General features: G+C 34.6%; 3 protein-coding genes and 1 long non-coding RNA gene across 10 annotated transcripts; 2 read left to right on the top strand and 2 right to left on the bottom strand.

The window, feature by feature from the left end:
- The first annotated feature begins 1,352 nt into the window (after positions 1 to 1,352).
- On the top strand, positions 1,353 to 5,146 carry LOC117204724 (G1/S-specific cyclin-E1). The gene is made up of 3 exons (XM_033442415.1): positions 1,353 to 2,363; positions 2,814 to 3,426; positions 3,509 to 5,146. Exons 1-3 carry the CDS (start codon positions 2,350 to 2,352, stop codon positions 4,253 to 4,255), a joined length of 1,374 nt encoding a protein of 457 aa, XP_033298306.1. The 5' UTR covers positions 1,353 to 2,349; the 3' UTR covers positions 4,256 to 5,146.
- A 271-nt stretch (positions 5,147 to 5,417) lies between these two features.
- LOC117204722 (transforming acidic coiled-coil-containing protein 3) lies at positions 5,418 to 16,951 on the top strand. Of its 3 annotated transcripts, none has more exons than XM_033442406.1 (6): positions 5,418 to 5,857; positions 12,813 to 14,577; positions 14,648 to 14,958; positions 15,041 to 15,270; positions 16,121 to 16,432; positions 16,503 to 16,951. In XM_033442406.1, exons 1-6 carry the CDS (start codon positions 5,744 to 5,746, stop codon positions 16,696 to 16,698), a joined length of 2,928 nt encoding a protein of 975 aa, XP_033298297.1. In that variant the 5' UTR covers positions 5,418 to 5,743; the 3' UTR covers positions 16,699 to 16,951. The 3 variants fall into 3 exon arrangements, with proteins under 3 accessions (XP_033298297.1, XP_033298299.1, XP_033298298.1); XM_033442408.1 differs by lacking the exon at positions 5,418 to 5,857 and adding an exon at positions 11,163 to 11,488; XM_033442407.1 differs by lacking the exon at positions 5,418 to 5,857 and adding an exon at positions 12,146 to 12,388.
- On the bottom strand, positions 6,124 to 9,091 carry LOC117204726. The gene is made up of 2 exons (XR_004487122.1): positions 7,085 to 9,091; positions 6,124 to 7,005 (listed from the first exon to the last, which is right to left on the bottom strand). It is a non-coding gene; the product is annotated as an uncharacterized LOC117204726 (long non-coding RNA).
- On the bottom strand, positions 16,713 to 19,892 carry LOC117204723. Of its 5 annotated transcripts, none has more exons than XM_033442413.1 (5): positions 19,755 to 19,892; positions 18,483 to 19,229; positions 18,124 to 18,399; positions 17,536 to 18,043; positions 16,713 to 17,455 (listed from the first exon to the last, which is right to left on the bottom strand). In XM_033442413.1, exons 2-5 carry the CDS (start codon positions 19,175 to 19,177, stop codon positions 17,231 to 17,233), a joined length of 1,704 nt encoding a protein of 567 aa, XP_033298304.1. In that variant the 5' UTR covers positions 19,178 to 19,229; positions 19,755 to 19,892; the 3' UTR covers positions 16,713 to 17,230. The 5 variants fall into 5 exon arrangements, with proteins under 5 accessions (XP_033298304.1, XP_033298300.1, XP_033298301.1 ...); XM_033442409.1 differs by having other exon boundaries at positions 18,483 to 19,260; positions 19,755 to 19,888; XM_033442410.1 differs by having other exon boundaries at positions 18,483 to 19,260; positions 19,751 to 19,876.
- Between the last annotated feature and the right edge of the window lie 3 nt (positions 19,893 to 19,895).

Below are 19,895 nucleotides of genomic sequence, written 5' to 3'. Positions count from 1 at the left end.
ATAAGATATTATTTTAAATATAGATAAATTTGATATTAATTCTATCTTATTTCGAGAACACTACAAAGTTATAGCTATTTAGAATTGTAATAAATTGAAATATTTAAAAATACTTATTATTGAATGATTAAAAAATCAAAAATATAGATTTGTTATGTTTAATTGTAGTATAAAATATATTTTAATTATTCCTTCATATATCATAAAATTAATGAAAAATATATAAAAATATAAGTACGACAATGAAAATGTTTAGAGTAGACAACTCACTGATTCGTAGGATTACACATGCAAATAGAGCGCCATACATTAGTTGCTGTTGTTACTAGAAATTATAATACTCAGTTGATAAAAAAGAACCAGACAAAAAATAATAATCATATTTATCATTCTATCGCACTTATTATTTCTGGATCATTTTCAATTCAACAGAAACAAGATAACGGGACTAATAATGGCTAGAATTAAAATTAAGTATGATCATAAATACAGAAGAGATACGGGAAATTGAATATTACATACTTACAGAAATAGACTAATAATTTAATCAATGTTCTACAGTTAATATCATATCATTAGAATTTTTTTCTTTCTTTTAGACAGAAATTTTATTTTCAATTTTAGAGGGACATAGAATAGATAAGCACCTGGAAAAAGGCTATCAACCGCTAGTAAAGTTGTAATCATACTCTGTGTTGAATTGGTAATGTTGGAAATGATCAACATGGTAAAGGGGCCTTGAAGTCCCAGACATGTAAGACAAAAAATCCATTGGATGATAGATCTATTTTGTATTTCGTTTGTGGCTGAATATAATCTCAGATATAACTATTCTAAATCGTAGATGGCGCAAAACAACTAACTTTTTGTGAGATCGGTATTTCAGTTGTACAAAATTTTATAAAATGTTAGATCTATGCTCTATCTTCTGTGCTATATCGTCTGCGATCATATTGCTACATTCAAATAGACAATTAGATACACACATTGATATTAACAGTGTACGTCAATTCATAGATATGTTATTATAATAAAAAATTTTTTTCGCATCAAAATGTAAATTAAACATTTTAAATTCAATTAAGTAGAATATGTAAAGACATATATCGAAATTATTGATTTATGATATCTACGGAAAAGTGATACGTGGCAAAATATCTTTTATTCTTATTTCTATGATTCATGACTTCTCCTTAGAGGGAAAGCAATTTACGCGCGTACATTTCCCGCGTGGTCAAGGCGTAAGTATATGCGTGCATTAGTCACATTTGTATGTGTACAGCAGATCAGCTGAGCGCCAGCTGTGCTCTTCGTTGCGACCAATAGGAATCATGTATACCATTGCACAGCAGCGCCTCAAATACACTACCGGTGACCACAGGTTTGGCGTTCCCGCGAAAGCAACACGTAAACTTCAGTTTGTGAATCAAAAGTGTTATTTTATATGTATATACTCGTTTCCGCACGATTATGTACCTGTTTAGTTTAAGCGTATACAGTGTGTTTAAGTGTGATAATATTTTCTCATATTCTTCGAAAAAGTTGTGGTAAAATCGAGCGGGAAACAGATGCGCAGAACGTGTGGGTGCTGTGACTCCTTGGATTTATGCATCGCTTGTATACAATATTTAATGTTTTCGAACGACTGTATCGCGTTGTTTGAGTAAAATATAGTTCTCCTGGTTAACGAACAGTGTTTTTTTACAAACTTTTACAACATTTTACCTTGTAAAAGCGTGACATGAACAGGGCGTCTGTCAGAGGACGCCAACGTTGCACTGCGTTCGTATAGTCCTTAAATTCAATGCATGTACATGAAATTAATAGTGTTTATGAACTGAAATTAAACGATAGGACTTCAAAGAAAGTGTTTACTGAAAATTTGTGATTTTTTTCCCCCTTTGAGGTTATGTTATATATATAGAGGGCGTGACAGTGGCATATTGCAAGCAGGGGTTGGTCATCGTTTCGCGCGCTGGTCTCCCGCGCTTCGAGTTCCACGTCCCGTATTTTTTTGAAGAATTACTATTCTGTGATATCTCGAAGCTTGAAACTGTATCAGAAAAGACTTTAAGAAATTTTCGTGCTAAGAAACATTTTATAAATGAAAAGTTATGACACAAAATATTGAATCAAACGCAGCCAAGTATACGTGCATTATGGCGATCGGGTGCGTGTAAGCTTTGCGCGCTCTTTTACTTTTCGGCATTTTCCTGGCTAAATTACGGAGCGTATACTGTAATAATTGAGCGGACGTTAAATTAAAATACCGGCTAATTTATATCCATATTAAAAAGGCCTGTTCCCGTTCGAAATATTTTTTGAACACGTCGACAATTCCGAAGCAAAATGCCACAGACGAGGTGAGCGAACGAGTTTCCATTTGGTCTCAAAATTTCATACAATTCTTTCTGTATTTAGTCAGAAGCATTTAAAATTTGTTTGATATAAATTAGATTGATCTATACAATTTCCTGTGCTTTCTGATTTAAAAAAATTTAAGAAATATGCATGTATAACCTTCTTTAATCAGTATCTGCTTTTTAAAAGCTGTAACAATATTATATGAATAATATATGCTTGGATTTTTATTCTATAGATTCATGAATACTTTGTAAATGACCTTATTAAATTGTAATATTTCTATGGAATATATTTAACTTGAAAAAAATGTTAGACGTTAATTAGGACGTAATTCTTTGTTACCTTCTAAAAATATTTTTATCTACTTTACAAAGACATTAAGCTTGTTTAATATAATTTGATATTGCTGCAATAATGTCAATAACAAATCATTCTCTTCCCTTATTCAGTTTACATGGGAAAAAATCACAGACTTATTTACAAGGAGGAAAAGTAGTAACACAAACTTTAAAACGTAAAAGACGGGCAACAGAAATTTCTGAAGATTCAGAAAATGTATATCCGCCTAGTAAAATACCAGCTTTATCACATGTGTCATATACAGAATCATGTCATACAGTACATTCTTTAGAAAATTCATGTACACCACATCAAGTATCTCCATTGAAAGAGCAACAAGAGCCAGCCACATGGTCTGAATTAAGAACTGCAACATGCTTTTTAACACCATCATCTTCTAATAATACATCAAATAGACCTAGCCCATTACCATCATTTCCATGGGCTGATGGTTCTCAAGTTTGGTCTCTTATGTGTTTGGGAGATCAAAAGACTATTACTCAAAGAAATCCACAAATGTTCCAAAGGCATCCAACATTACAACCAAGAATGCGGGCAATTTTGTTAGATTGGTTGATTGAAGTTTGTGAAGTATACAAACTACATAGAGAGACTTATTATCTTGCAATGGATTATATAGACAGATATTTGTCCATTCATCAAAATGTACCCAAAAATCAATTGCAATTAATAGGCATTACATGCCTTTTCATAGCTGCCAAGGTTTGTATATGTATTTGTTTTTCTTTTTTTTTTACTTGTCGATTTATTAGTTTTAAATGAATAATCGATAATCTTTTTATAGGTTGAAGAAATATATCCACCCAAAATAGCAGAGTTTGCATATGTTACTGATGGAGCTTGCACAGAGGAAGAAATTTTAGGGAAAGAATTAGTGATTTTAAAAGGCCTTGGGTGGAACTTATCCCCAGTCACTGCTCCTGGCTGGCTTAATATCTATATGCAAATTGAATCAGGCGACTGGTCAAGGCCAAATGCATTTATTTACCCACAATATGGAGGTCTACAATATTCTCAGGCGGCTCAACTATTAGATTTAGCTACATTGGATGAAGGAAGTTTGAAGTTCCCTTATAGTCACATAGCTGCAGCAGCTATCTATCATACGCAAGGAAGGGAATGTGCTTTAAGAGTATCACGCATTCCATGGGAGCAGCTTGCACCCTGTGTCAAATGGCTTACGCCCTTTGCAATGACAACTGCTGAAGAACATTCTCAATGCCTTTTAAGGTCTACAATAACACCTGTGGAGTCTCATTCTGGATCTGGACTTAAGGCAGCAGTGCCTAATATTGTAATGGATGAATCACATCGTATACAGACTCATGTTGTAGATTTAAACATGCTAGAAAGGGCGCAGCAACGATTAGTACATGAAATACCTTCTACTGATACAAATGAATCTGACTCTAATGCTGAACCTGGTAGACAGAGTCCAAATGAAAGTGGTCTTTTAACTCCACCATCTAGTAGTCAAAAAAATTCTACCACACCGTCGCGTCCTCCACCGCAGTTACATCCGTATACGTAATTAAATATTTATAAATACTTGATGGTTTTTGATTCAGCATTTCGTTTACTAACTGCTGGTGAATGATTTTAATGTATGTCAGAAAATATTAACTGCTTTGAACAGTTTTGCCTTTTGTAAAGTTGCACAATGTGCTAGTAAATACGGGATTGCACGAGTGCACGGTAATTACAAGATATACTGTACTATTATCGTAAATAATACGGTGTTCCCCATTGAAGTACGTTGTCCTGGAACAACGATATTTATCATGTAATAGTAAGTCTTACAGTACAAGGTGTTAACCATTTTGTGTAGTAGTGTCCATAGTAATACTGAATTTATTTAATATTATATATTTGTTTTATTGTAAACGTTTAAAAGAAGTGCCTTACGTAGAGGAATGTAAACTTACACATAAGCCTATGGCTATCTTCTGTGATTATATCCATGCAGTGAATCTTGATAATACATTACATTAATACAGGCAGAATTAAAAATAACAAATATTTTCATAAATCTCTGAACAATATTAGTGCCTGCGAAAAGTGTCCTTAAAAACAACTGTTTTTATTAGTACTGAGGTAAATATTGTGAATAGTATTCTTTTATATATCACGCTTTATTTTAACGCAACGTATTATAACAATGCGTTATCAAGCCGGGTGAATGTATTTTTATGTATATGTACACTGTGAAGTACTAATAATAAAAAAAAAAGGAGAGAGAGAGAGAGAGAGAGAGAGAGCGCATAAGCATGAATGCACGGATGACGATATAAGACTATTAATTATTAAAATAAGATTTAAAAAATTTCGTGATGAATTTACACTGCCTTGTAATAAAACGCGGCCGTTTATATACATTTGTATGAAAAATTTGACAATAAATATTTGTAAATCTGATCATTAATCTTTTACCAATCTTTTCTCCAAAGAAGATAAAATAATCCAATCAGAATAAAAAATAATTCATTACGATATACATACATAATTTCATAAAGAATTCAAGTTACGAGGATGAATGTCGGAATCGATATTATCGACAGTAAAAAATAGTAACGTAGCGCCACAGTGTTCTTTCTAGAAACGCAATAATGCATTGTGATTGGTTGTTACGTTCATATTCAAGTTGTCAAATGCTAGACGGCCGTTAAGAAAGCGGTTGCGTGCTAAACGTTGTATCGAAGGCGATATCGAGGAACGTATACGAGGAATTTCTACGAAACAAAGTCGTTTATTTATTTTAATATTATACTAAACTCGGGTGCTATAAACTTTACATTTAAAACGAATATATGCTTGAAAGAAGCCGCGTCTTTTACTGATAACGTCGAGTAACATGCAGTGGGAATGCTAACATTCAATTATTAGTGTCCTTTGATTTGTGTACAAAACGTTTTACAATTGAATTTAATTTCGTGTCGTGTTTGCAGTCGTCAAAGGTGCAACGACGAATGCATTTAATGAAATTATCATCGAATTTGTTATCAAAATTGTGAAAATCAGGATGTCAAGTCCAAGGAATATGAGTGGTTCTGTTCGCGAAGGAACTCGAGTTGTGCTTCGAGAAATTACTGCATCTCTTCATAATTCGCCGCCTGTGCAACCTTCTCGTCGCAAGGTATTTATATACTCTTTTTGTGAATGATAACGCGCCTGCAACGCGCATGACAATGAACTTTAAGTTGGCATATCCCGCGTTCTTATCGTTTTATCATGTCCTTTTTTAACCCGGTCATCTTTCCTCTCTGTTTTTATTGCAAACAGTTGTGCCAGAGGTCCCCTATAAATAAACCCTGAATCTCCAGGAGCACCTTGAAACGAAAATAAGTTTTGCTTCCCGCGTAGGAATATCTTTCTTCAGCGCGTAAAAAAGATACTCGCACATAATTTGTACAATTATTTTGTATATACATATATAAAATATTTTGAACATATCTGGCTTATATATAACTGTACATTACTTGGCTTAAAGATATAATATCTGTCATGCGCGCTGAATGATTAATTAAGGAAAGTACAGTTAATATTTTTGTATGTTACGTTACTAATCTAGAGACGCTTATTCATTGATAAACTGTATGTGAATGTTAGCAAACAATATTCGCAAAATGTTCATAAACCGTTAGTGAACACTTTTCGCAATAAATTCACGAATAGTTCCCGAACAATTATTTAAATACTTTATTACAATTAATTTATACCAATTCTTAGGTTGTGCAATCGCTAGTCATTAAAGATAAAAAATTTTAAACAATAAGATTAACTAAAATTTATAGAAAATTGTAAATATGTAAAGATTATTAGCTTATGTTTATACATTATGAATCATCGGCAATGTGTACTTATGCGAATAGATCAGGAGCAGTATAGTACGAGATAGACAACTTCTAGACAACAAAACATTTCGTATACTATTTGCGAATTGTTTACGAATACCAGTTGAGACGCACCTTGACATTCTTATAGTATGTTCTTTCTTGTACATGAAACAGAAACTGGTTTATTCACACGATCAGTACTACAAAGATGAAACCGGTTCTTTAGATTATTATAAAAAAGCATTGTACTTCTGGGTTATATTTTTACCTAAGGAAACGTGGATTTCGATACACTTATTGTATTTTATATTAGGATTTTATTTATGTGGTCTCCCCATGTTTCAATTTTGTCAATATGTAGCTTTCGATATTTCCTTATTTTCCAATTTTATTCAGTATACACAAAGATCTCGTTCGCATTCAAATCAGACTTAATACGTAGTTATTTCTGCCCAGGAGAAAGTGCCGATTAAAATACAGTTAAGATTAAAAATATAGTTATCATTCATACATCATAAGGTACACACATTCAAATAGAAATTGCAACTCCAAGGAAGTACTTCCAGCTTTTAGTAATATGCCACAAAAACAAAGATATTTTATATTATTCAATCTCTGTATCATTTTTCTTTCTCCGTTTCGTTTGACAGTCGCGTGTCCGATAACGATTTGATTCTTCATTTTGGAGTGACTCGAAATTTGTTAAATTCTTTGAAAATTTGAATCATTTCGAACATGATTCGAGACTTGAAATTATTGAAAGTCTCGACCATTTGTGAACCTCGAATCTTAATACATTTTGAATGAGTTGAAAAAAATCTTGAGCATAATGTTCAAAGTAATTCAAAAGGTATATTAATTCAATCTATCGATAACTTACTCACTTTTTACCTACTCAGCAATTGAACAATTCGATTAACAAGTATTCATACGTTACTCCAGATAGCGCCACGCCGTCGCACCATTCGGTGCCATGGAATCGTGTCCCACCACTTCCATAGTTGGTGATCTTTGTAGCATAATGCCCGTGCGGCGTGTGCGCGGTTCGACGTTACGACAGCGGCCTACAAGTAGCAAGTGTTAGTTACGCGTATCATCGTGGCAAGACGGTGGCGATGACTCTCACGTCGTTGATCATCCTTTACGACCTAGAAACGATTCATTCCATATCGAACGTGCTCTAGCCGTAAACGTTTCCAACAGATTGTCAGAATCGCGTATCTTTCGAAAGGTGAGCCGCTTATATTTTGCATCATCGTGTTCTGTCGTCGCGTGCTCGTGGTAGTGCGTTCACACGTACACACGCTTACAGATATGGTGTCGCGTGCCATCGCGAGGAGATCAGTGGTAGTGGTGGATGTCTAGAGTCTAGAGTATCGACTGGAGAATGCGCTGCGCTAATATTAGAATTTCGACCAGAAGTATCCTCCGTTGATCGTCAGGTCCGGTGAGTGTCTTCCGGCGAATCCTTCCGATGGAGACGAGCAGACCGCAAGAAGGCAATACGTTGTCTTAGACCTAGTTTCACGTTTCTTACTTTTCACGCCGTTTTCCATCGAATGTTATTGGACAGAGTTTATTGAGCAAAAGACTGTGTTCTGTTTTCTTGTAAATCGAAATCGATGTCGAAGACGGTACTCGAAAGAATGGAGCGACGATAGAGGGATGAGAGAGAGAAAAAGAGACACACCCCTCAGGAGAGAAATGTCTCTGGTTTTTTCTGTCATCGCGTCCAGATGGGAATGAGTCATAGTCATAGTATCTATGTGTTGTCTCGATGATGTCAAGAATACGCCGAATAAGGAGAGCACGAGCCTCTCGAGTTTCGAATGGAATTGCCTGTCATATTGTGATTGCATCGGTTCACTCGCTTGAACGCTTCGTGTACGGTGAGCTCGAGCAAACACGTTCACTTTATACCGTAGGTTTAACGAGTAAAAGCGCCTACAGTATAATAATAATTGACAGTTTGCCACGGTTCATGAAAATGTCCTCATCATTTCATACGGTTAGGAAATCGTGTAATTGCTGCCGGCAATCTTGATGCATCCGAGTGTGAAGATTGTAAATTACGTTGTTTCACGTATAGAATGATTCACAAGAAACGAAATTGTTTGTCACCTGCTCTCATCTCTTTTATTAAAGCAAGAAGAAAAAAAAAAGACGAATATCGACCTTTTTTCATGTCTGTAATAATAAGCGTGGTTATTGTTGGATCACCGTGTATAAATAACATCGTTTACATCGTTAAAAAAGTACGTCTCAGAATGCTTCTACGCTTATCAGAATGACGTTTCTACGTTTCAGTATTTCTGCAAATATCACGCGACCATCGTCTTTGAATGTTTCTATACGTTTTAAATCGATTTCCCGCGAATCCGTAATCGAACTTCCTTGTGGCGCATTGGCAAGAACACGAAAGGCATGTTCCGAACAGACAGCAGATTTTAGCACATTGTTCATCAGCTATCCTATGTAGAAATCATCGTGTGCCGCTATTGGCATAATTGGATAACAAAAATTTATAACACTTAGCAACTATATACAGGGTGGTTGGTAACTGGTGGTACAAGCGGAAAGGGGGTGATTCTACGCGAAAAAAGAAGTCGAAAATATAGAATAAAAATTTTTTTTTAATTTTTCCATCGAGACAACGATCTACAGTGAGATCCGTTATAACGAGACGTGATAAAGTGCACGTGTACCGAGCGAAAATTCAAAGTCGATTTTCTCGAAAACAAAGCCTCAAACGAAAAATTTTTTCTAAAAAAAAATTTATAGTATTATAAATTTAAATTTAATGTACATTTAAAGTATTTAATATTTAATAAAAATTTAATACTTTATACTTTTTATACTTTAAATTTATATTACTAAATTTATATTAAAATTAAAAAAAATTTATATTATATTATAAAATATATATAATATATAAAATTTATATTAAATTTAGTAATGTAAATTTAAAGTATAAAAAATTTAAATTTTTTTAAAGTAAAATTTATTCTATATTTTCGACTTCTTTTTTCCGCTTGTACCACCAGTTACCAACCACCCTGTATAACACTGAACAATAACATAATGGCAACGTACACAGTTTTTACCAACGAAATGAAAATGGAAAATACGTGAAAAAATATAAACCTAATTGCAAGGGAGAAAACAAGTTTACATTATAAACAAGCAATTTGCAAGAAATTATTCAAATTACTAAAAAATTACAAATTGCTTATTTTTATTGCTCTTTAGTTTTAGTATTAATAATTGTGTAAACTGATGTACGTATAAACAGAAGCATATTTGTGCTATTTAACAATGTAATAAATATCTACGAATGTTACAAACCTCTCAAGATTAAAGATAAATTAAGTACGTACATACTTCCGAAGGTTTACAGAGGTTTCGCGTGTGAAGTGTGAACTGACCCAAATTCAATTGTTAGCGTGGCATTTTATTTTTCCGTGTCAAGTCGTTCATCTTGTCAATTTATTTTCAAAGAATTTTGATTGACATCCAAAGATGTAATCAGTCGTTAAACGATAATCACCACGTTGCGTATATCAGTCTTCGTCAAACATTATACGTTGTTATTCAAGGTTATCAGATTATCATCTTATGATTTATCATCTTTCAGTTTCGAGCAAGATTATTTTCATACTTTTTTCTTTTTTTCTAAATCAAACTATGAATGTTTCTCCTTAATTGACGTGGCGATGATTATTTGTTCCTTCAATTGGTTTTTTTTTTGCGCCCTTTAGTCGTTTATTACTATATTTCAGTTATCTAGAATTAATTACGTGGTCTATCGCTACATCCATATTTATACTAATTAACGTTACTACACATATTATATTATCTTGTTACCATTTACCTTATTATTATTTATTTTAATTTATTATTAATTAGATAACGATGCATTAAGAAATGTAATCCATATGCAATGTAAACAATTATGTAATTTCCACAGAAACCAAGACGCACTAAAAAAGCACCATCAATATTCATGGAATTAATGACGTATTCTGTGAAAGAAGAAGCGCATAACACGAGCTATAGAGTAGCTACGCCTAATCCATAATGGTTAACGTGTTATATTAGTGCGCGATTTACATATTCTACTTTCTAAATGCATCTGTTCCCCGTAAAATGTTTGTCCGTCGTTCTAACGCGATATGTTTTCACGTACTTAATCAAATCAGAAGCAAGACGCAACAGACTGATGTCTTAATTAAACGCAGAAATCGGATGAGTCTTATTAATTGGATTTGTGAATTTAATCGAGTAGGACGAATTTATCATTCGTCTTCGTTCGATTTTCTCTCGTTGTTCGGATTAGAGCTTACGGTGAAAACTTCCAGATAAAACCTGGGCGACTTTATTAGAGCAAAAAGTGGGTAAACTCGAGAGAGTGAATCGAGAGAGGTTTCACATTAATAATTGAGACGAGTGTTGGCCATATCTCTGTAAGATATCGTTAAATTAGCGAATTCTTCCAAGTCGGTGAATATCGTACGTCTAATGTATTCGAGGCGAATACATTACAACACGTATACGAACTTTTTAATCGAATGATTTTACAATCTTCGATCAAACTAGCTCGAGGCTATAAAAAGGTGAAAATAAGCCTTTCCACTGTGAGCTTTCTTTCCTCTCTCGGGGCAAGAGGGGTGGAACGAAAGGAAGACGCTTATAAACGAGAAATCGAAGAAAAAATACACAAGACCGCGAATAGGGTAAATGATAAACGAAAGATGCGCCGTGTCGTCGGAAATAAACGTGTCAGGGGTGAGGATATATAGGCGGGGAGAAAGAAAGAAAGTTCGCTACGTGGGGTTCTGTGAACCCGCGTGTAAATATGGCCTCATATCGGCCAGCAGTGACAGCCGAAAGTGGAGGCCCTTCGGGAAGTCATGGGGAATTTCATCTTCAAGGTAATCTTCTCAAAACACCGCTTTCTAACAAAAAGAAAAAAAAATCCGCTAATAATATTGCGTTCAAGTTGCACGAACTCTCGAATAACGAAACCGCTCGCTTTGTTGGATTTTCAATTTTTTTGAGAAATTTCCTACGACACGTAAGACGTTTCAATGGACCACTTAAAAGCTCGTTCGGGCTATGAAATTCAAGTGATTTGAATAATTTGAACGAGGCGTAAGAAATAGATACATACGCTGTTAGACAATCGATAGATTAGAGGCAATTAGACATCAGACAGACATTAGGCAATTCGGTTATCTTCGGATAACTCGTTTTAATTCCTTCGCGAGGAACACCGAAATTTTTAATCCAACGATGCATCTTCTTAGATGATGGAATCGTAAGAAACTTCACGCAGAAGATCCTCGCTCTTGGATTCAAATTTAGACTTGAATTTATATGATCACAGTTGTATCCACGTCTCGACAGCCACCATCTTTCACCGCGAGTCGCGATCACAGGATCGAGGCGATACAGACCGAGGTATTTTTTCGCCGCGAGCACCGTCCACTCATAACTGTTCTTGGCATGGATTCGCGGACAAGACTGGCGCGAGATCGGTCAAAACAAAATCTCCATCTCCCTCTCTTCGTGCTGGTATATTTTATAATTAGTCTCAGCGACGAAGAAGTTGCGCAATTTCTGAAAGAAATCCGCGAGCCTTGCCTCGAGAGATCAGCTGATGCGAATTTTGCCAGTGGACTACGATTACTCGTTGAACACGCATCTTTATTCTACATTTGTTACGTTAGAAAATGGAATATATCAATAAACTGCTTCATCGAGCTGCCGCGATCCCGGCAAGGACGTTGCTGCCACCATCGCCATCGCCGTCGCCATCGCCCACGCCGCCGGTATTTTGCGTCTAACTAGTCGAAAGCCAAATTATACGCGAACTTCTCGCGCCTGTGAATTGGCAGAGGCAGATATAGGTTTTTTAGACTCGTTCGAGCGTACGCTGCAGCGGAAAATTTCTCATTAATTAACGCGAATGTAAGCCTGGAATTGAATGTATTCAGGGTCGGCTCGGAAAATCCCAGCGTCGTTATCGAAATTCATCGGTGTCCTTGAATCTCTCAACAGCTTTCGCTGATTCTTAATAACAAAAGAGGTTGTCTTTAGAATCTGTGCTCGATTATTGATTCGTCTTTCATTCGAAATTGTACTTGCATTTTTGGTAAAACAAATGGCAATTGGAAAAATAAAAAAAGAAATAAATTCTAATTGATGTAACATTTCTGTTCTGTTGCTTAATAATATCTTCTTTCTGTTTCATAGAGTGGCGGCGACAACTCTACATCGAAAAGTGCAGAGCATGAGGTGAAGGTTCGATTCGCTCGTGAGTTCGCCGACGTTGGATCGATCACCTACTCGGCTCCGGAGAGTCTGTCTTCGGCAAGCAGTTTCCAAAGTCTCAGCAGTACTTTAAGCACAAAGAGCAGTAGTGGAATCTGTGCAGATTCCACGCCTCAGAGCCCCAACCAGGTTTTGGACGATTCATACGTGGACTCGAATATATCTGGTTTAGGAGAGCTGATCGCCGGTTGTGCACAGATAAACTTAAATAGCGAGGACGACGATCATTCATACAATACTCTTCAAAACTCTCAAGACTTCAGTCAGGATCAAACATTCGCATCTGCCACTGACGAGCTACCAGTCGATATTACCAAAGATCTCTCTGAGTTTTCGTTGACTGAATCTCGGAAAATAGTGCAAGTTGTCGATGACAATTCAACGCTGACTAATTCTACAGAGGAAATTAAAGAAATACCTATCGTAGACACCATTTGCATCAAGGAACCTCTGCCCGTAGCGATTATAGAATCAAACAGGAGGAATAGTTTTATACGATTAGAGGGAATAACAAGCAGATCCTCTTCTGCTAATAAGGGTAATGACAGTAGCGATGATCATCAGACGAGTAATAGCTCCGTAAATGGCGTTGATGAGATTTCACTGCCACGTTGCACAGAGGAGCCTAACTTAAATTCGACTGTGTGTTTGTCACCTAATAAAGAAGTCGCAGATGTTCCTAGGGAAAAGGAATCTAGTTTGACAGAGAATAGCTCGGGCGAAGTTGATTCTTTGTCTCTCAATTTTATACCATATACTGTAAATTCCGTATGTAATTCGACGTCTGTGTTCACGGAATATGCAGAAGAGACATCGTTGCCTAGTGTACCAACGCTTTCTTCTTTATTGAACAGTACAGATTCGGCGAAGTTGGGCGAAAGCGATGCTCGAGAAGATGAGAACAATGTAGAAAATCAACTGGCAAGGACTTTGTCTCCTGTGAATAATTCTAACATAGCAGTAATTTCATCTCCGCAAATCGCAGTGAAAAGTCCTATTCAAGATAAAAATCGAGATACAAATAGTAGTTTGACAAATTCATTGAACTTTTCTAACAATGATGTAAAGGATTATGTAAATGTTATAAATGACAAACAACAGACTTGTCTAGATGATACTTCTTTCGTGAGATCAAAAACGTCTGAGGTTCAAGAAAATTCTGCTACGAATATTTGTCAAGAGATTAAGAACACAGTAATAACAGAAAGTGTTGTTAATAACCTTGAACTTCCTTCGTTAAAAGAAGATACTTTGAACACAGATGCTATTACTCCTAGAAAAGAAGAGGTAGAAACCAGTCAATCAGATAAATCTTTTGACAAGAAAGTAGACGATTTGCAGAACGCAGATGATTTGCTGAGGACAGATGATTTGCTAAAGACAAATCTAATAAATTCGATAAAAGAAAATGAAAACGAGAATATAGAGGAACAGTGTTCTGACAAGAAATTAGATACCACTATTATATTAGAGGATATTTCTTTGATTTCGGAGACTGTACCGGAAGAGGAACTGTATACGGAGTTCAAACCGCAACGACAGAGCACCACGTTAACTGTGTTGAACATCGAACAGCCGAATTTTGAAGAACTGCAATCTGCTGCTGAACAGGTTGCCAATGATATTTGTAAATCTTCATTGGAATTCTCAGAAGAAACCCATTGTTTCATTAGCGCGACATCCGAAAGTGAGTGTTTCTCATAGGAAATTTTTTTTTATGTCAATGAACAGTTATTAATAGTCATTTTATATCACAGTCTTCCAGGATCCTACGAGCTTCGATTTTTTGATAAATCACGGCAATTCGAAAACTGTCAATCGTTTGAGAAGCGAGTCCTTGTATGTAAAATTTGATCCATTGGTAGCAAATACTAGTATGTTACCTCAAGGAAATGTACAATCCATAAACGAGGAACAAAACGACAAAAGTGAAAGCATACCAGTGAATATTGATACTCCTAAACGTAATCCTGCCATAGCAGCTATAGATAGGCTACTTTTTTATAGTCCTATTTGTACAAATATAACGCAGAAAACAGATGAACTTCAAGAGAAAATGGCAAGCAAAGTACGTTGTAATTTATCATAATTCGTGTCTTTACTAATATTGTTATTAGGTGAATATATATATTTATACCTATGTTATATAGGAACAGCCTGTAGAAGAATCAAAATCAGATACTCCACTTATTACCGATATTAATATGAGTAAGGAATTAGAATTAGTAAGGACAACTGTATTACAGCTAGAAGAAGAACTAGAGAAACGAAAAAAAGAGTACGAAGCTGAATTAGAGAAGCAAAAGAATGCTTTTCAAGAAAAAATTAACAAATTACAAGCACAAATGGCACAGGAGATAAAGAGTAAATCTCAAATGACGTAAGTTATTCCAAGTTATCTCCACAGGATAGGGCAGATAAAGTGTTACAAGCTATTTTCTCCAAAGTCATTGCAGATGTCAACTTGAGATTTTCAGGTGTTAAATGATGCAGAAGGGTTGATATTTTTGCGTGTAAGAAATTAAGGAGGAGAGTTTCTCAAGGGTGAAAAGATTACTACCCCCACATTTTTTAAATGGAGTGACATATTAATTTTTTGATATTTGGACAGATGTTATCAAACCTAATAACTTTTATCTAAAGCTCTTTTTTATTTCGCATAGTTAAGAAATTGTAGCAGAAAATACTTTATACATGGAATGTATTCTGCTTTGAAAATTATTTTACTAGATGTTCAGGCAGTTGTACATTCACTCCCAAACACACGTTTATTCTTGTGATAATAGCTTTGTTAAATATCTAACATTTCTGAAGTTACGAATTTATAGTGTTAATTCCTTTTTTCATATCCTCTTTCATAGTTGCCACTGCTGCAATCATTTTCTCCTTTACATAGCCCCATAAAAAAGGTCAACTGGTGCTAAATCAGGTGACATATTTGAAAAATAATTTTCAAAGCAAAATACATTTCCTTTGATATCTTTCTACACGTTTATGGAACTCCTCTTGTGTAAGGTATTTTCCACTCTCCCCCACAATATCTTATACCCTGAAATGTTATTCCCTCTGCATCATTTAAAGCCTGAAAATTTCAAGTTGATATTTGCAATGGCTTGTAGAAAACAGATTGTAACACATTATGTACCCTGTCCTATAATACTCCGTTGTTAATGTAAATACCTATATAATATTGTATTGATATGTAAATAATCGCGAAATATTAATTTCAGGGTCGTAGTCGAAGAGTATGAAAAATCGATTAGTCGACTGCTTACAGAGAGAGAAAGAGATCGTACGAATTTCGAACAAGAGAAAGCAAAACTCCAAGAGGAATTACAAGCTACAAATGTTCATTTAAGCAACACAGAAGCTGCTTTCAATGATGTTCATCAAAAGTACGAGAAGCTCAAAGGATTCGTATCCGTGTATAAAAGTAATGAGGCGGTATTGAAGGAGGGTATTCAAGAAAACATGGAAACAATAAAAGGTTTGGAAACACGATACGATCAATTGAAGAATCATGCTAAGACCGAGCTTGAAAAGTAAGTACTTAGAAAAGTTGAAATATTTCAATACGAAAGGAACAAGTTATATATTTTTAAAATATTTTAGAGCTAATTTCCAACTGGATGCTATACGAAAACAGCATGAAGATGAAACAGTAAAACTTCATGCGTTGGTACGGAAGGCGGAGCTAAAGAGCAATTCATTGGCCGAATTGGTTGAACAGAAAACTAAAGAAAACAAGGAATTAACGCAAATACTGGATGAAGTGATTGCAAGGGTGGGTCACCAAAACGCGGAATAAAAAACGGGAAATTGACAAGCATCGCGAATGCAATGCAATTAGTCTTTATTTTTTTACTCGCCCCCTTAAACGTTTTAGATACAACCATATGCTAGATATGATTGATATATATGTACACATGCGTTGTTTCTAAAATTACTAATTGCAAATTATGTTTTGTTTCAGAGAAGCACCTTTTATTAATTATTTATAAGTTGTGAAATATATATATATATACATACTATTTTATCGCTAATAAAAAAAATAGGCATATTAAAACCAACCTCTCAGTTTGTGTTTATGGAGTAAAAAATATCTTAATATTCCACAAATAGTTCTAACAGTCACACGTTCACGCATTAATATTTCATGCGATTTGTTATAATACATTTCAATATAATATCTCACTATATTCAGATAAATAAAATCCATTGTTCATACATATGCTACCTCGACATACAAACATCAATGTTTGATCATTGATATTTCTGTGATAAATAATATACTTTATGCAAAGTTAGGTCAATTTTTTTTTATAGATCAATGAGTATTGTCAATCAGCTGTTCTTGCATCAATTACAAACAAAACGTGATATTTTGCTAATTTTAACATACGATCACTTGTACTCCCTGGTTTGCGAGGAATATTCTTGTTCTCGAGATCAGGCATAAGTTTCTTAATGGTTCGCGCTAAGTTTGTAGCATACTGTTTAAATTGTGGATGAGTCATACCTATTCCCTTATCTCGTAAAGCCTCCGCTACCGCCCATAGTAATTTCTAAACACACGTATTTACATTATATTATATAATAAAAAACAATTGTTTGAACATGCTTTAAAGTGCTTAGAAAAAGATACCTTTCTATGAGTGTCACTAAGCTCGCATTTTCCTTCATTCAAGGACTTGCCTTTTTCAATTATATCACTAGATGAGTGTCTCTCCCACGAAGGCATAGTAGTATTATGCAATTCGTGCGAGCCGTCGAAAGATAAACTTTTTATCCATTTGCATTGTGGTCCTTCCAATTCTTCTTCGCTTTTCCTCTTCCTTGATTCTGGTTCAATAGCTGCCTTCTGACTTTTCTCCGAATCATTCTCCTTTGTGTTTTGTGTAAATAGTGCACGTTTAATGCTTTGAGGATTTGACCCAGTTGTAAGCAACTTGCTTGGACCAGCTCGTTCAGGAGGAGGACTTTGAAATAGCGCCCGTTTAGACATTTCAATTTTGGACTTTAACGGACTAGGTCCATCTAAAACGAGCCGTCGAGCTACTTTTTTCTTTGTTGAACTCCTGGGAGTTCCCCTCGGACTTTTACCACGTGGACTCTTACCCCGTGGACTTTTGCCTTTTTTAACTGTTGGTTTCCTATATTAAAAAAAGAATAATAATTTTATATTTTAAATTAATAAAATTTTTCTGAAATATGTTTCATGCTTAATACATACTTAATATTTAGTACTACAAGTCTTTTATTGTTAAGCGCCAGGCCTTGTAAATTCGCACTGGAAAATATTTTTCGTCTTCTCGTCAAATGACTTAATCTTTTTGTTGGACTTTGTCCATTATTGTGTTTAGCTAAATGATTTCGTTTTTTGGCACTTCCTGGTGCTGGTTTAGAAAACCATACAGTACATGTAGACTGAGTTTCAGCACCTATATATCTATTACATAATTTTGATGTAAGGCCTTCAAATTCTTCAACTGCTTTATTTCTGTTATAACTAAAATCAAAACTAGTATTAAATACCTTCCCATAAATACTGTATGCTATAAACTTAAGTAAAAAGCATATTAATGCACTCACTGTATTCCATGAAATTTATGATGATATGCTTCAGGCCATGACAAAGTGGCAACTTCTTTCTCATTGACAGTGTAGTAGAGTAATGATTGTTTTGGTGCAGCAATGAAAGACTCATCTTTTATGTTGTTCTCAGTTACAGTTACTTGTAGCTGCTCAGGATTTAACAATTTTGTTCCACTTGCGCTAGCATTGATAATGCTTTTTTCATTATTAGGAACTACTTTCTTTATCCTAAAATTATCACTGCAAGTATTCTTTAAATCTACTGTATCTATATTATTACTAATATTACTTTGATATTGTGGATCACAAGCATCAAAAGCAGTACTTAAATTTCTAGATGTGCTTTTGGTACGCTGATAATTATTTGTACTAATATTTTCTTTTTGCTGTTCTGGGGATTCCTTATTTAAATTTTGTTTTATACATTTTTCTGGTAGCACACATGGTGTCCAAAATAAATGTTGATTTTCATAAATACGTAATAATAATTCTGAACAATCTGTTCTACAAATTGTAAGTTTAGGTGGTGGCGGTACACCACTTAAGAGTTTATTAATTTTGGCTAATAAATTGTTATCAGAGTTTGCAACTAAATCAGCTTGGGAAGGCTTTTTAGGACTAGCTACTATTGGTACTTCATTTGATAGTGGTTCATTATTCTTTTTATCATCTTCATCATCGCTATCGAACATCTCTGGACTACAGATGTTCGAAAGCTCTTTCTCAGTCGTAGAACTTCCATCTCTGCTGGAATAACAGCAATCCATGGCATTGTCTATTAAAAAAAAAAAAGAAAGGAAAAGAAAAACAACATGCAAACTACGTAATAAATAATTAACAATTTTTTAGCACCAAACAGAAGTTAAAAAGAATTTAATATTTTTAGTAAGAATATCTCGTTACATTTTCATTATTTAAATACATAAATTTGTTAAAATAATGTATTTTAATACCGAAATAAACTGCGTCTCATATATTTATGCGCGGGATAAAATATTCGTTATAAGCACATATGTACATGATATCTAACCTTGCGGAAAGTTGTACGTTAAACAAGCAAAATTTCAATAAAAGTATTTCGTAATTCCCTAAATTATTTATCTTATTTTATACACGAATTATTTACTACTTAAATAGGAGTTAACGTCAAAAACGAATAGCCTATTGCTTCTTTAATCTTATCGTGATATCACATTTTAAATTTTAAATTAAAATAAACGAAAAAATTATACGCATACATACTGTGCACAGAAATTCGAACGTACTTACGTCTTTTGTGAATCAATGTTCAAGTGTCTCTCGCTCAATAATTTATTGGCTAACAGCCAGATGCATCTGTTTTGATTTTGCGATACCAGAAACACAGTTCACTACGCGTAACAGCATTACGTACGTCATAATGTGACGACA

Source organism: Bombus bifarius, unplaced genomic scaffold (assembly GCF_011952205.1).
Source record: "Bombus bifarius isolate JDL3187 unplaced genomic scaffold, Bbif_JDL3187 scf7180000007979, whole genome shotgun sequence".
Taxonomy (NCBI): Eukaryota; Metazoa; Arthropoda; class Insecta; order Hymenoptera; family Apidae; genus Bombus; species Bombus bifarius.
The sequence above is the reverse complement of the archived record's forward strand: the minus strand, read 5'-3'. Positions and strand labels throughout refer to the sequence as shown.

Bases quoted from the DNA above. Each gene is read 5' to 3' on its own strand.
- LOC117204724 (XM_033442415.1), top strand. The intron at 3,427-3,508 runs GTTTGTATATGT...ATCTTTTTATAG, and splicing joins GCCTTTTCATAGCTGCCAAG to GTTGAAGAAATATATCCACC.
- LOC117204722 (XM_033442406.1), top strand. From the start codon at position 5,744: ATGTCAAGTCCAAGGAATATGAGTGGTTCTGTTCGCGAAGGAACTCGA. The intron at 5,858-12,812 runs GTATTTATATAC...TCTGTTTCATAG, and splicing joins TGCAACCTTCTCGTCGCAAG to AGTGGCGGCGACAACTCTAC. The intron at 14,959-15,040 runs GTACGTTGTAAT...TATGTTATATAG, and splicing joins AAGAGAAAATGGCAAGCAAA to GAACAGCCTGTAGAAGAATC.
- LOC117204723 (XM_033442409.1), bottom strand. From the start codon at position 19,252: ATGGATTGCTGTTATTCCAGCAGAGATGGAAGTTCTACGACTGAGAAA. The intron at 18,400-18,482 runs GTGAGTGCATTA...TTTTGATTTTAG, and splicing joins CATAAATTTCATGGAATACA to TTATAACAGAAATAAAGCAG. The intron at 17,456-17,535 runs GTATCTTTTTCT...ACGTGTGTTTAG, and splicing joins TTAGTGACACTCATAGAAAG to AAATTACTATGGGCGGTAGC.